Source organism: Alternaria postmessia, assembly GCF_024291825.1.
Source record: "Alternaria postmessia strain BMP 2775 chromosome Unknown scaffold_114, whole genome shotgun sequence".
Taxonomy (NCBI): Eukaryota; Fungi; Ascomycota; class Dothideomycetes; order Pleosporales; family Pleosporaceae; genus Alternaria; species Alternaria postmessia.
The window spans coordinates 30,310-41,758 of record NW_026260187.1 but is presented as its reverse complement, the minus strand read 5'-3'; the positions used below and the strand labels follow the sequence as shown (position 1 = coordinate 41,758).

Here is an 11,449-nt window from a genome sequence, read left to right as displayed (position 1 = left end):
AACACAACTACGGCAAATCCCCATAAGTCTTCCCACTACTCTTCCCCCTCTGCCAAAACCTCTTCTTCTTCTCCGGCACCTCTTCCCTCCTCGTTTGCACCACGGGCTCAGGCGGGCCCGAATTCTTCAAGAAATCCGCTAAGTCAGACGTCGCAGTCCTACTGCCACCGCCACCCATAGCGCCCATACCCGTCCTTGCATCTCCCACAACAGCAGGGGCACGGGCTTGCAGCCTAGGTTTATTCGTTGAAGGAGATGGTGCAGTACCATTACCATTGCGAGAAGCAGGCAAGTTAGAAGACGAGGGATTGGAACCATTTTGGCCTGCAGCCGCCCTCGCCCTCGCCGCAGCAATAGTCTCTTCACTAAGCAGGAAAGGCTGGGGTTTAGCCGACGACGCGCCTCCAGGGGGATCCATGCCGTTTAAAAAGTCCATTAGGCTCTCCTCCCTCTGCCGAGGAGGAGCCGCTTGTCTTTGTGCTGGTTGTTGTTGCAGCAGTTGTCGTTCGGGTTGGTGGTTCCCAGTGGGCGTAGGCAGCGCCGTGAGTTGGTCTTCGTCCTCGTCGTCGTCCTCATCGTCGTCTTCGTCGCTCAAATCAATGGCGTACGGATCCTTGATACGCCGTCTCGTCTTGGTGATGCCCTCCATTGCATCTCCCCCGCCGGACATGCTGCCGCTGAGTTGCCCCGGCCCTCCCGAATACGCAGGCTGAACCACACTAGGACTCGGGATAAGACCAGTCCGGCTATTAATCGTCGCCGTGCTGTCCTTGCTCTCAAGCGTACTAGCCGCAGAGCCATACGCTGACTCCGCTACATTTCTTTCCGTGGTCCTGTCAGCCCTGGACTCATAAGCACTCTCCACGCCTCCATGTCCCCCGAGCATAGTATCAAAAGTGTCGCTATCAACAGTCGTCCGGAACGGGGCGATATTCTTCGGTATCCTTGGTTGTTTGTGGTTTGCGTCTGGCGGGCCCTGTCTGATAAAATCGATCAAGTCACCGTTTCCTGTAGACAGGCCAGCTGGAGAGCGGGGTTCCATGTTGGGTCGCGTGCGCGTAGCTGGAGTATTGTTCGCATTACCAGATTGCCTGGAAGTTGACATCTTGCGTCCGAGAGAGGAAGTCGAATGGTTGCCTGATTTCTGGCCGTTATTGCTAATGTTGACAAAGGGCTGGATGGGCTTCTCTTGGCCAGGGGAGGGACCAGTGGAACGGATAAAGTCTGCAAAGTCGCGCATGGATTCCGACTCGATCTTGGGGTCTCGAGCGAGAGGTCTGGTGACTACCTTACGGCTGGGTGAGGGTTTGTGAGAAGAGGCAGTGGTCGGTCCTTTTGCCCTTGGTGCTGTAGTGTTGGGCAGGTTGGCTGTGCCAAAGCTTTTGTCAGAGGCGTCGGTCCGAGGGTAGACTGTCACGGAGGCAGAAGAGGCTGAAGATTTGCGTGGTTCCGTCTTCTTCAAGACGGGGGACTCCTACCGCATGTTAGTGTATGTAGGATGGAAAGAGAATGGCGGCTTACATTAGTAGTTCGTACACTTTCAGGCGTCAACGTAAACTTGACCGTGTCCTGCCCCTTGACCAGCGAATCGAACTCGCGCGCTCGGTCTTCCTCAGACATACGTCCGCTCAAGCCACTTGCACTCAGACCTCTGGAGCGATGGCTGGCGCTCGAGTCTCGTCCGCTGGACGTAATGGGATAAGCACCTTTTCGAATAGAAGAAGAGGTACTAGCACCACGCTTCAACGAAGAATTATCCGAGGACGACTTATCAGCTGGACGTGTCGAATCGTCCGCGGACATGCGATGTAGTCGTTTCTCGGATGTGTCAGTCGCAGACGTAGGGCTACGCCTGGGGCTGTCGGCAGTACGCACACTGCGACTGGTCTGGATGGAAGGAGTTTTGCCGCGGTGCTGGGTAGTGTTGCTCTCGACTTCTTGCAAAGCTGGCAGCGACGAACCACGTGATACTGAACGAGCCTCTTGTCTCCTGGGTGCACTCGTAGGACCTTGGCTGTCGTATGGGGCGACCACCTCTCCTCCAGGCGACTGACGTGAGAGACCTCCACCTCCCCCACCCACCCCTGGGCCCAACACGAGTTCCGCACCGTTGAGTGATCTTCGGTTGGCTTGTTTGCGTTCGATGGCACGCTCCGGCACCGTAGGTTTCCCATCAGGCGAAGGCGTATTTCGATACGTGAGGCTCGTCGGCGTGAAATTTCTCGGCGGCATTTCAACGTACCCTCCACTCCCAGGCCTCTTATTCCTTTCGTGAGGTGAATCTCCAGGGGAATTCGACGCGGACCTAATGGCATTATCGCTCGTCCTCGCCACACCAATAGCTCGATGTTCTGGCTCCTCATCGTCCTCATCATCGTCAAGATAACTCCGTCCCTCAGCATTACCAGTCACCTTCGGTGTAGCCAACGGCGTACCAACAGGTGATTTGAGACTCGAGCTGCGCGTAGAAAAGGTACGGACTAGTCCAGGTTTACCGGCTCGCTCAATGGACATCCTCTTGGACCTCATGACCTGAGGGCTCTCAGTAGTGACCTCGTGCGTCTCAGGCTCATCAGCTTCCTGTGAGGGTCCTACTGACATCCTCTTCGGTTGTGTGACCTTTGGTTCGCTCTCAGTGACCTGACGGGTCGGCTCAGTTTCAGGTTCCTTCGTCGCTGATTGTCCGATTGCGCTTCGACGGAAACCCATGCCCGTAGCTGCTGCGAATGCTACCATTGAGGCGTCGGGTTCAGGCGACTCGTCTTCCCGGCCGTCTACCAAATCGCGTTGCTGAGACATGTTGTCTAGTGTAGTTTCTTGTGTGGTCTGTGGTGTGGTTTCCTCGGTCACTTGGGAGGGGATTCCTCGCTTGGTATCGTGTGTAGACTCTTCTCCATCATGCGTAGGTTCCTCTTCATCCCCCGTAGGCTCTTCATAGCCATAGTACGTAGATGGCATGAAAGTTCCCGCAGGACGCATCGGCATACTCATGGGCCTCGCCTTCTTCCCCCCATCCCCCCATCCTCCCTGGGACAGCACAAGCACACTAGACGGCCTCATCGGCCGCTGAACAGGCGTCTGCGTGCCCTCTCTTTCCCCCTCATCTTCATATGGGGGCGCCAGGCCAGGCACCTCGATCTCGTTGACATCGTTGTCGCGCATGGGAAGGGGTATATTAGCGGCGATATCGGTTTCGGTAGGAGGATGCTCAGGCAGCGTCTCGTGCTCGCGGATCTCGTGCTCGCTATGCAAGGTGTTGATGGTCTCGCGACTGGCTCTGCGGTGGTGTAGGCTCGAGTAGCTCGAAGCAGCATGGACGCCTCGGCCAGGGGAGATGGGCGAAGTAGGCGATCGCACGCGTTTCCTCCACGTTCTCCAGAGGCGGCCCAGGGCCGAGTTGAGGGCAATCTTCTCTACGTCTGGCTCTTCAATGACCAGCCGCTCGATGGGCTGTTGCTCGGCATGGTCGTCGGCTTGCTGCGCGAGCTTCTTCATCCTCGCAGCCATGCGCGCAAAGGCAGCCGAGCCTGCGACAAGCAGCAACTGCTCAGCGACGTATTCAACAACCGAGGTGAGGAAGATGGCCGACGCCCAGGCGACAAGACCAGCCTCGTCGTCCTCGTCTTCGTCCATGCTCAGACCGCGCTCCTGCTGCACATAGCGCTCCTCGTCCTCGTCCTCGAGCTCGCCCAGGCGCGTGTAGACCATGATGCGCAGACGCGTGCGCTTCCATACCTTCTCCACGTCCCATCTGTCCATTTGCTTGGCATGCTCCGTGGACATGTCCTCATCGTCTTCTCCCGCCAGGAGGCCCTGGAGCTCCTCATCCGCGGCCTCGATGGCGTCGCGGGCCAGTCGCGGCTTGAGCACGTCGGACACGGCGGGTCGGATGGCAGCCAGGGCGGGCGACCGCGCAGACGAGAGGAAGGCGAAGAGCAGGTGGTCGAGGAAGGCATTGAGGAGGGCCAGTGCCTGTTCGGAAAAGATGGCGTTTTGCAGCTCGTCCGTGTCGGCGTCTTGGTCGCGCAGCTGCGCATTGTGGTGGTCGGTGACGGTCTGTGAAGCCACGGATGCGGCGATGTAGGCAGGTGCGGGTCGGACCGTGGCGGGCATCTGGAAGGTGACGGATGAGGCCAGAGAGGGTGTCTTGTCGCTGCTGAAGCTGTGGCTCCTGCTCGAGCGCGACGACACCATTCCGGCCGTCTCGGACACGGCGTGTCTATGCATCGCGTACGAGAGCCGTCTGCTGCATGCGTGGGACAATGTCGATACTGGTCGGTCGGGGTATCGCACCCTGAATGAATAAAAAGCGAAGCGGCAGGCTAAGGAGTGACTTGAGATATCATCAATGCTGGATCTCGAACTACAACAAGAGAGAAAGCGATGATCTCCAATTACAACAAGAGAGAAAGAGAGGTGGGCAAAAGCATCGGCAAAGGGAGATTGCAAGAGTGTCAGGCCAGAATCGGGGTTGTTACGGCGTTGTGTGAGGTATCCCAGCGGCGATCTTTGGATTCTAGTCCTGCAATGTTGCCCTGGACTAGCTGCACTCAGCTCGTCATGTGGAGACACCTCACCGAACTACTACAGCACTTCGCCTCGTCTATTACTATTGCCATCAAGAAAGAGAGACAAACAAACTTTCAGCTAACATAGCATCTGCAACTGCATGTTGCGCCGCCATACCATGACTACCAGAGCACTGTCTTGCACTCGAGTTGCATAGTAAGTCGTGCTGGTGGAGTCGTCGCACCATTGAATCGAGCCCTAGAAACGTCGTTGCGCACGATAATCTCCGCTGTGCTTCACCATGTAGCTGCCCTGTTTCTCGACTCGCATTTTCGTGCTACCAAAAGCCATCGTGGTGTTTTCGGGGTGAGTGTCACACTGCGACAGCCATACACAATAGTGTTAATTCCCCGGAGGATCCGTCCCAGCTGTGTGGTTCCCGACGAGTTGGTGTTAGTGCATGGCTTTCGCTAATCTCAGGGGTTGGTCTCGTGAACGGTTGTCCCATGAACTTGACTTTTCGCTTTGGAGATTTTGGCATCGTGGATAATTCTCCCCACGACAAGTCGGTACAAGGACACGGCCACGGGTAGATGCATAGTATATATCAGGTACAACTGTGCAAGCTTCGCAATGATATGCCGATGCTCTCTCATAGCCACCGCTGCTATGATGGCTGTGGTTGCGTTTGTACAAATCAAGTCTTGATAGTAAAAGCCATTTTCAATCACTACTTCTCAGTCTGACATAAAACCATGATCGGAACAGCAAGTATAATTCAGAGATCGGGAGATGTAAGTAGGCATCGCAATGCGGTGCAGCTATCTTGTCTGCGCTACTGTTGCTAAGCTCACTGTGGCTGCGCTATTTGACACTCCTCATCGACACAAACACACGACACAAATCAAACTCCAATGCCTGCCAAGCTCGTACAGCAATATGATGGCCTAGCAAGTATGGTCTGCGATCGGGAGAGTCCCGTCGAGATTGGAAAGCTTTGCAGCGAACTCGTCTGCGCCACTGATGGCTGTGGCTGCACTACTACTTCTGCTTCCCGTCAACGGAAACATAAAACGCCACCGTCACGTTTGCGTCTTACTGCAGGGGAAATCATCCCAAGTTTGACATGTAGCAGGTCCCATGTTTGTGGCACTGGATTGATATTAACACGTCGCTATGCCCACGAGGCAAGAGCATCGTGGTTGCGGTTGCTGTTACGTACGCTGTAGCCAATGAGAGAAGCTGCAATGGTAGCCCAAGCTCCCTCCCCTCATCTTTCGCAACCTAATCATAACAACATGCCATTGAAAGCTTCTTTCTAGAACTGATTGCATCGTGCTGTCAGGAATCCTTCGCCTGTCAAAAAATCTTTCCTGATCGTTGATATCCTGCGCTTCCATCGGATGATGATACCGAACAGGAAGGCGCCTGGCCTAGCCACAAAATCGTCTGCCGGCGTACGCAAAGAGCTCTTTCGTTCCAATCCCTAACCGCTTCGGATGTCGTTATGTGTCAGGTATAAGCCTTTGCTTCACTCCCACGTCTCCTACTCCAGCCTCTCTTTCAATCTCCCTTTTAGCATTGTCCCAACGTCGGCGAGTGGTCGCCACGTCGATCCATATGCCAGACGATACCGACATTCGGAACAGAGCTCACTGCTATTGCTTGAACCTAAACACTCAGCATATGTACATGCCACGACATGACCGCTGACACATTTCGACCGGCAACATGGCTCGCCTACGAAGCGATCACGACCCCAATGGCAGCAGGGCTGGTGGTACACGTGGGAGATGTAGCACATGTTTCGATGTCCCGCAAGTAGCATGCCCTTCCTGGACGATCGCTTTGGAAGTCCCACTGGAGTTTCCGATGTGCTTTAGTTGTTGCACAGATGACTGACCTGTTGCAGACGCGATTATATTGGTGTTGTGCGCAAACACACAAACAGTACTTCTGTCTCTTCATTGTTGCACCGGAGGCGACATGTTGAAGTTGAACGACATGGGAGCAATCCGGGTATCTCGCTCCGATGTTTGGCGCTCCCAGCTGAGCCACGTTTGGCTTGGCTCTTGCCATTCCGCCCCGCGACATCGCGATTGCGGTAGGACAACGATAAATGGTAAAACCAATGAGAAGATACGTTAGAAAGGACGACGACGATGCCGTTTCGGATTTTTTTTTGATTGCTAAAGTGCTGCGCAACTGGCAGTTCACAGTTGTTGAGTTGGAAGTTGCCCTGATTGGTCGGCTCGATGTTGCCTACGGACCACGAAGTACCTAAAGCCAGCTCTTCAACGACTCTAACGCATCCGAGCCGAAGCTACAATAAGGCTCCTTTCGCCGTCGAAGGCCAAGGGATCAATTGTCAATTCCCCGTGGGATTATCGGCAATACTCCTGGTCGACCAGCGGACGTCGACACGATAAACCACGAAGCACCGACAACTACGTCTTCATTACTCTCAATGTCCTTGGGATGGCGAGACGGCAAGCTCGCTCTGGCAGGCGCACGACGTTGAAACAACCTGTGAGGTATGCTGACTAACTGCTGCGAGTTCAGTGCGCAGCCTCCTCCACAACACCATCCCTCTCTGGCTCCAGCCCCATCTACCCCAGATTTTCACACCGCCGACCTCCGAGAAGCTAGGCCTCCGGAGTTGGCGCCCGTAGCATGGACTCAACGCTCGGAACGAAACGGGGGAAGGTTTTGGCATGGCACTGGCGCCTTTTCCGGACTCTCTTCTGCAGGTACACCCGTCCGTTGCCACCCCACCACCATGATATTGCGCTGCAGGTCATTATGTCGCTCCGGTCCGCACCAGAGGGGACGTGCAGGGACTTTGCTTCTGTGCGCTTGCTGGGTATGCGCGACCTACTGGTCAGTGTGGTGTGGCAGATGGGACCATCCGCTGATGTGCGCATTAGTGAGAGCAGAACAACGTCAGAGACGTCTGATAGCTGTCTCGCATCTCCCTCTCCTCTTCGTCGCTCTGTGTCTGTAGACAGCTCGCCCTTCGTATTGCTGTCGCGTCCTGATCAGTGTAGGTCGCACGTGTTAGCACCCTCCAGCACCGCCCATCCCTCCCACTTGGACGACTGACTGCATGAACCATGCAGACGAGGCTCTCGCTGTTTGATCAGCAATCTCTGGGGAAATAACAAGCATTGTCGACCGTTTTCCGTTCCAGCATTACGAGTAGCGCAGCGAGCCTCAGCCTTGGCCCAAGCCGGACATGACACCGCCACAGATCTTCACATATCCGTCAAAGTCAAAGCTGATACATGTAACTTTTTGGCATCGTTGTTTCACATTTGTATTCATGAATTCTTGTCCATGGTGAAGGAAATGCGTTGCGACTGCTCGCACCGTCCAGCATGACACAATGCGCCGCCGGCGTTACTTGATAGACTAACGTAAGGCGGAATTTGGACTTTGTCCCTTATCTCTGGCACCAGGGGTGCACGCCCTACTTAGCGGATCGACGGCTCGCCCGCATACCCCACTAAGCCCAACGTCGACGCACGATAATGTTGAGCCGACGTCGCAGTGCGGCTTTTTTGCCTGTGTTAGGTGCTGGGAAATGTCGAGACCGTGGTGGGTTGGTAAGAATCGTGGGGTTCAGTCGATTCAGAGTTCAGATTATGATTTCGGAGACGCGGATTCGTGCGATTTGAATGTTGATAGGCCCGCCCGCGTGCGCGCGCGCGCGCTGTGTACACATGTGTTGCTCTGCCGACGCCCAGGCTAGGAAACCTGTGGGGTCAACATGGGATTCTCTGTTAGCCGTATTGTGTACCACAGCAGGCGCGACAGAGACTTTCTTCCAGCGGCCTTCCAGAACAAACGCACGTCCTCGAGTCCCATACAACAAGTGAACAAGTCGGGCGCACCGGCTGCGACAACGTTTCTTGTAGTCAAGTTAACTAGCATCCGAGACTTATTCACGTCTCTTCCGACGGGCGAGCGCTGTTGAGTGATGCTGCTATGACGACGGCAGGCGAGAACGAGACTAACTGGAACCGCTGCGATTGGCCCACACAGCCCTTATCGCCCCCGACTCCTTCAACCCCGGGCAACGGCGCCCTGCCCAGAACCACGGTTGTATGCACTACGCTGCAGGTGTCGCGAGACGTGTGCGTAAAAGGTCACTGTGCATTCAGGGTCCCAGGGATTACGCAGCTCGTGTTGGGCATAGAGTACACAATGCATACGAAGGGCAATAGTCGGTCGCTGAGTTAGGGAGCAGTAGCAGTAGCAGTGGAGCGGTGTACGGGGGCGGCCAAGTGGACGAATCTGGTAGGAATTGGGTAATAACCGTAATTGGGTAAATTTAGCTACACGTTACAGGCGACGCTACCCAGCGTCAAATCGCTCAAACTCGGAAGTGGGAAAGTCAGTGCGGTGCTTGAGGCTGTGCGGGTCTGTGCGTCGTGTACCCCGTCGGTCAGCTCTGTTGCGCATCGTGACATTACCTGAGGACAGCGTGGGTCTTTTTTTTGCAAAGACATCTTTGAAATGAGGGCTGCGAGATTGGGCAGACAAGACGTGTCCAGACGGGCGGGTATCTTCTAGACTAGAACTAAAGTTACTTGCAGAGTGGGCAAGAAGATAATGCCAGGATGCGGCGTAAAAGTCGCGCGTTTAGAGAAGGTTGATTGCTTGCTTCTCCCATCCCACGGAAACAGTTCGGCGACGCCTCTTGGCTACGGCCAGCCTAATTATGTATCTGAGCACGGCTAGCCCCGCCACAGGCCGAGACAGTCAGGACAGGTCAATCGCTGCCGACGAGACATTTACCTTATAACTGAACGCCCTGGCCCGCTATCCTTATCTCTCATTCAAACTCCCCACTTCACTTTGAAGACCTCGTCCACTTATAACCCCTCTATTACCTTGTCTTGGTTGACAGTAATTGCTCCTCCTTCTTCCCCCTCACAACCACCAAAAAAACCACACACACACACACATACCGCAGTCATGGCCAACTCAACGATTGTTAGCAATGCTGCCAACGTGAGTTTCTACCTGCTCGCGTGCCCAGCAACCTGCTAATGCAACAAACAGCTCAAGAAGTACCTTGACCTGCCCCAAAAGGGTGCAGTCATGGCCGAGTACGTCTGGATAGATGGTTCCAACGGCATCCGCTCAAAGTCAAAGGTGAGCTTGATTCCAGCTTTGCGGTTCCGATCCCCGATTCCTACACACTATTCCGGCGAAGCAGTCAGTTGCAAACTGGAGTATTTTAAATGCAAGAGAAACAACTGGCTGCGATGCGCGGTGACACGGGCTCGCGATACACACAATCCAGACGATGGGGGGTTGCGCTCGATCTACTGGGGAAGTTGGAGTGTGACGCCATGGCGCCAATCGCTCCCTTCTGCCGGGTGGGAAAGTTTGGGCGTTCCTTATCTTTATCGCGAGCCGCTCAACCCCACCATGCAGGTCCCTTCCGCATGCCCACCCACCCGTGACGTCGTTTCCCATTCCGATTACCCGAGGCACCTCGCCTCCCCTTCCCCCTCGACAAGCATACTGACATGGCCTGCTAGACACTCAAGAAGAAGGTCGAGTCGCTCGACGAGCTCCCAGAATGGAACTTTGACGGTTCATCAACGGGCCAGGCGCCCGGCGACAACTCCGACGTCTACCTCCGCCCCGTCGCATACTACCCTGACCCCTTCCGTCTGGGCGACAACGTCCTCGTCATGTGCGAGACGTACATGTCGGACGGTTCGCCCAACGCATACAACTTCCGCCACGACGCGGCCATAATATTCGACAAGCACGCCGAGCACGGCTTCTGGTTCGGCCTCGAGCAAGAATACACGCTGCTCGACGAGTTTGGCTGGCCCTACGGCTGGCCCAAGAACGGCTTCCCTGCTCCCCAAGGTCCCTACTACTGCGGTGTGGGCACTGGCAAGGTCTTCTGCCGCGACATTGTCGAGGCGCACTACAAGGCCTGCATGTACGCCGAGATTGCCATCTCAGGCACCAACGCCGAAGTCATGCCCGCACAGTGGGAGTACCAAGTCGGTCCCTGCCCCGGCATCTCTCTCGGCGACCAGCTCTGGATGTCTCGTTTCCTGCTGCACCGTGTGGCCGAGGAATTCGGTGCCAAGGTTACTTTTGCCCCGAAACCCATTCCCGGTGACTGGAACGGCGCCGGTCTGCACACCAACGTGTCCACCAACGAGACTCGTGCCGATGGCGGCATGAAGGCCATTGAAGCCGCCATGGAGAAGCTGTCCACCCGCCAGGCTGAGCACATGGCCGTTTACGGTTCCGACAACCAGCTCCGTATGACGGGTAAGCACGAGACGGCTTCTTACGACAAGTTCACCTGGGGCGTCGCGAACCGTGGTTCCTCTGTCCGTATCCCCCGCGCTGTTGCTGCCGAGGGTAAGGGATACTTTGAGGACCGCCGCCCGGCTTCCAATGGTGACCCATACCAGATTACTGGTATAATCGCCGAGACCATGTACGGAAAGGTTGAGGGTGCCGATGTCGCCAGGTTTGCCAAGAAGGCCGAGGTCGTCGAGACGGAGATGGTTATTGATGTCCACAAGCCGTAGACGGGGCTTGGGTTGGGCTACGTCTTCTTCTTCATACCCCCTTTTAGTTTTTTTTAAACGCAATTAGATCGTTTGTTTGATGACGGATGACATGGATGATGGTGCCTTCCAGCTGCTTGATGGCTGGCGATGGCGGGCAAGAGATAGTTCGGATTTATATCACGTACTTGCTGCGGTAATAGCATGAGCAATGAATTTTCTATCCTGATGTTTTGAACAACGCATTCATCCTTGTATACAGCCGTTGGAGTTTTGTGGTGTTTGTCTATCTACCTGTGAACAGTAGGTAGTGGTGGAGAGGTCTCAGAGGAGGCGCACTGTTGCTTGTTTTGCTCTTGATAATGGGCCTGTAGGTCGCGTGATTA

At 55.2% G+C, this 11,449-nt stretch overlaps 2 protein-coding genes across 2 annotated transcripts; one reads left to right on the top strand and one right to left on the bottom strand.

The window, feature by feature from the left end:
• Positions 1-7: 7 nt before the first annotated feature.
• On the bottom strand, positions 8-4,194 carry J4E82_010176 (uncharacterized protein; the record flags this gene model as incomplete). The annotated part of the gene is made up of 2 exons (XM_051736392.1): positions 8-1,474; positions 1,522-4,194. 2 exons carry the CDS (start codon positions 4,192-4,194, stop codon positions 8-10), a joined length of 4,140 nt encoding a protein of 1,379 aa, XP_051583845.1.
• A 5,295-nt stretch (positions 4,195-9,489) lies between these two features.
• On the top strand, positions 9,490-11,084 carry J4E82_010175 (uncharacterized protein; the record flags this gene model as incomplete). Its single annotated transcript, XM_051736391.1, has 3 exons — positions 9,490-9,525; positions 9,577-9,669; positions 10,062-11,084. The coding sequence occupies 3 exons, from the start codon at positions 9,490-9,492 to the stop codon at positions 11,082-11,084; spliced, it is 1,152 nt and encodes a 383-aa protein (XP_051583844.1).
• Positions 11,085-11,449: the final 365 nt, after the last annotated feature.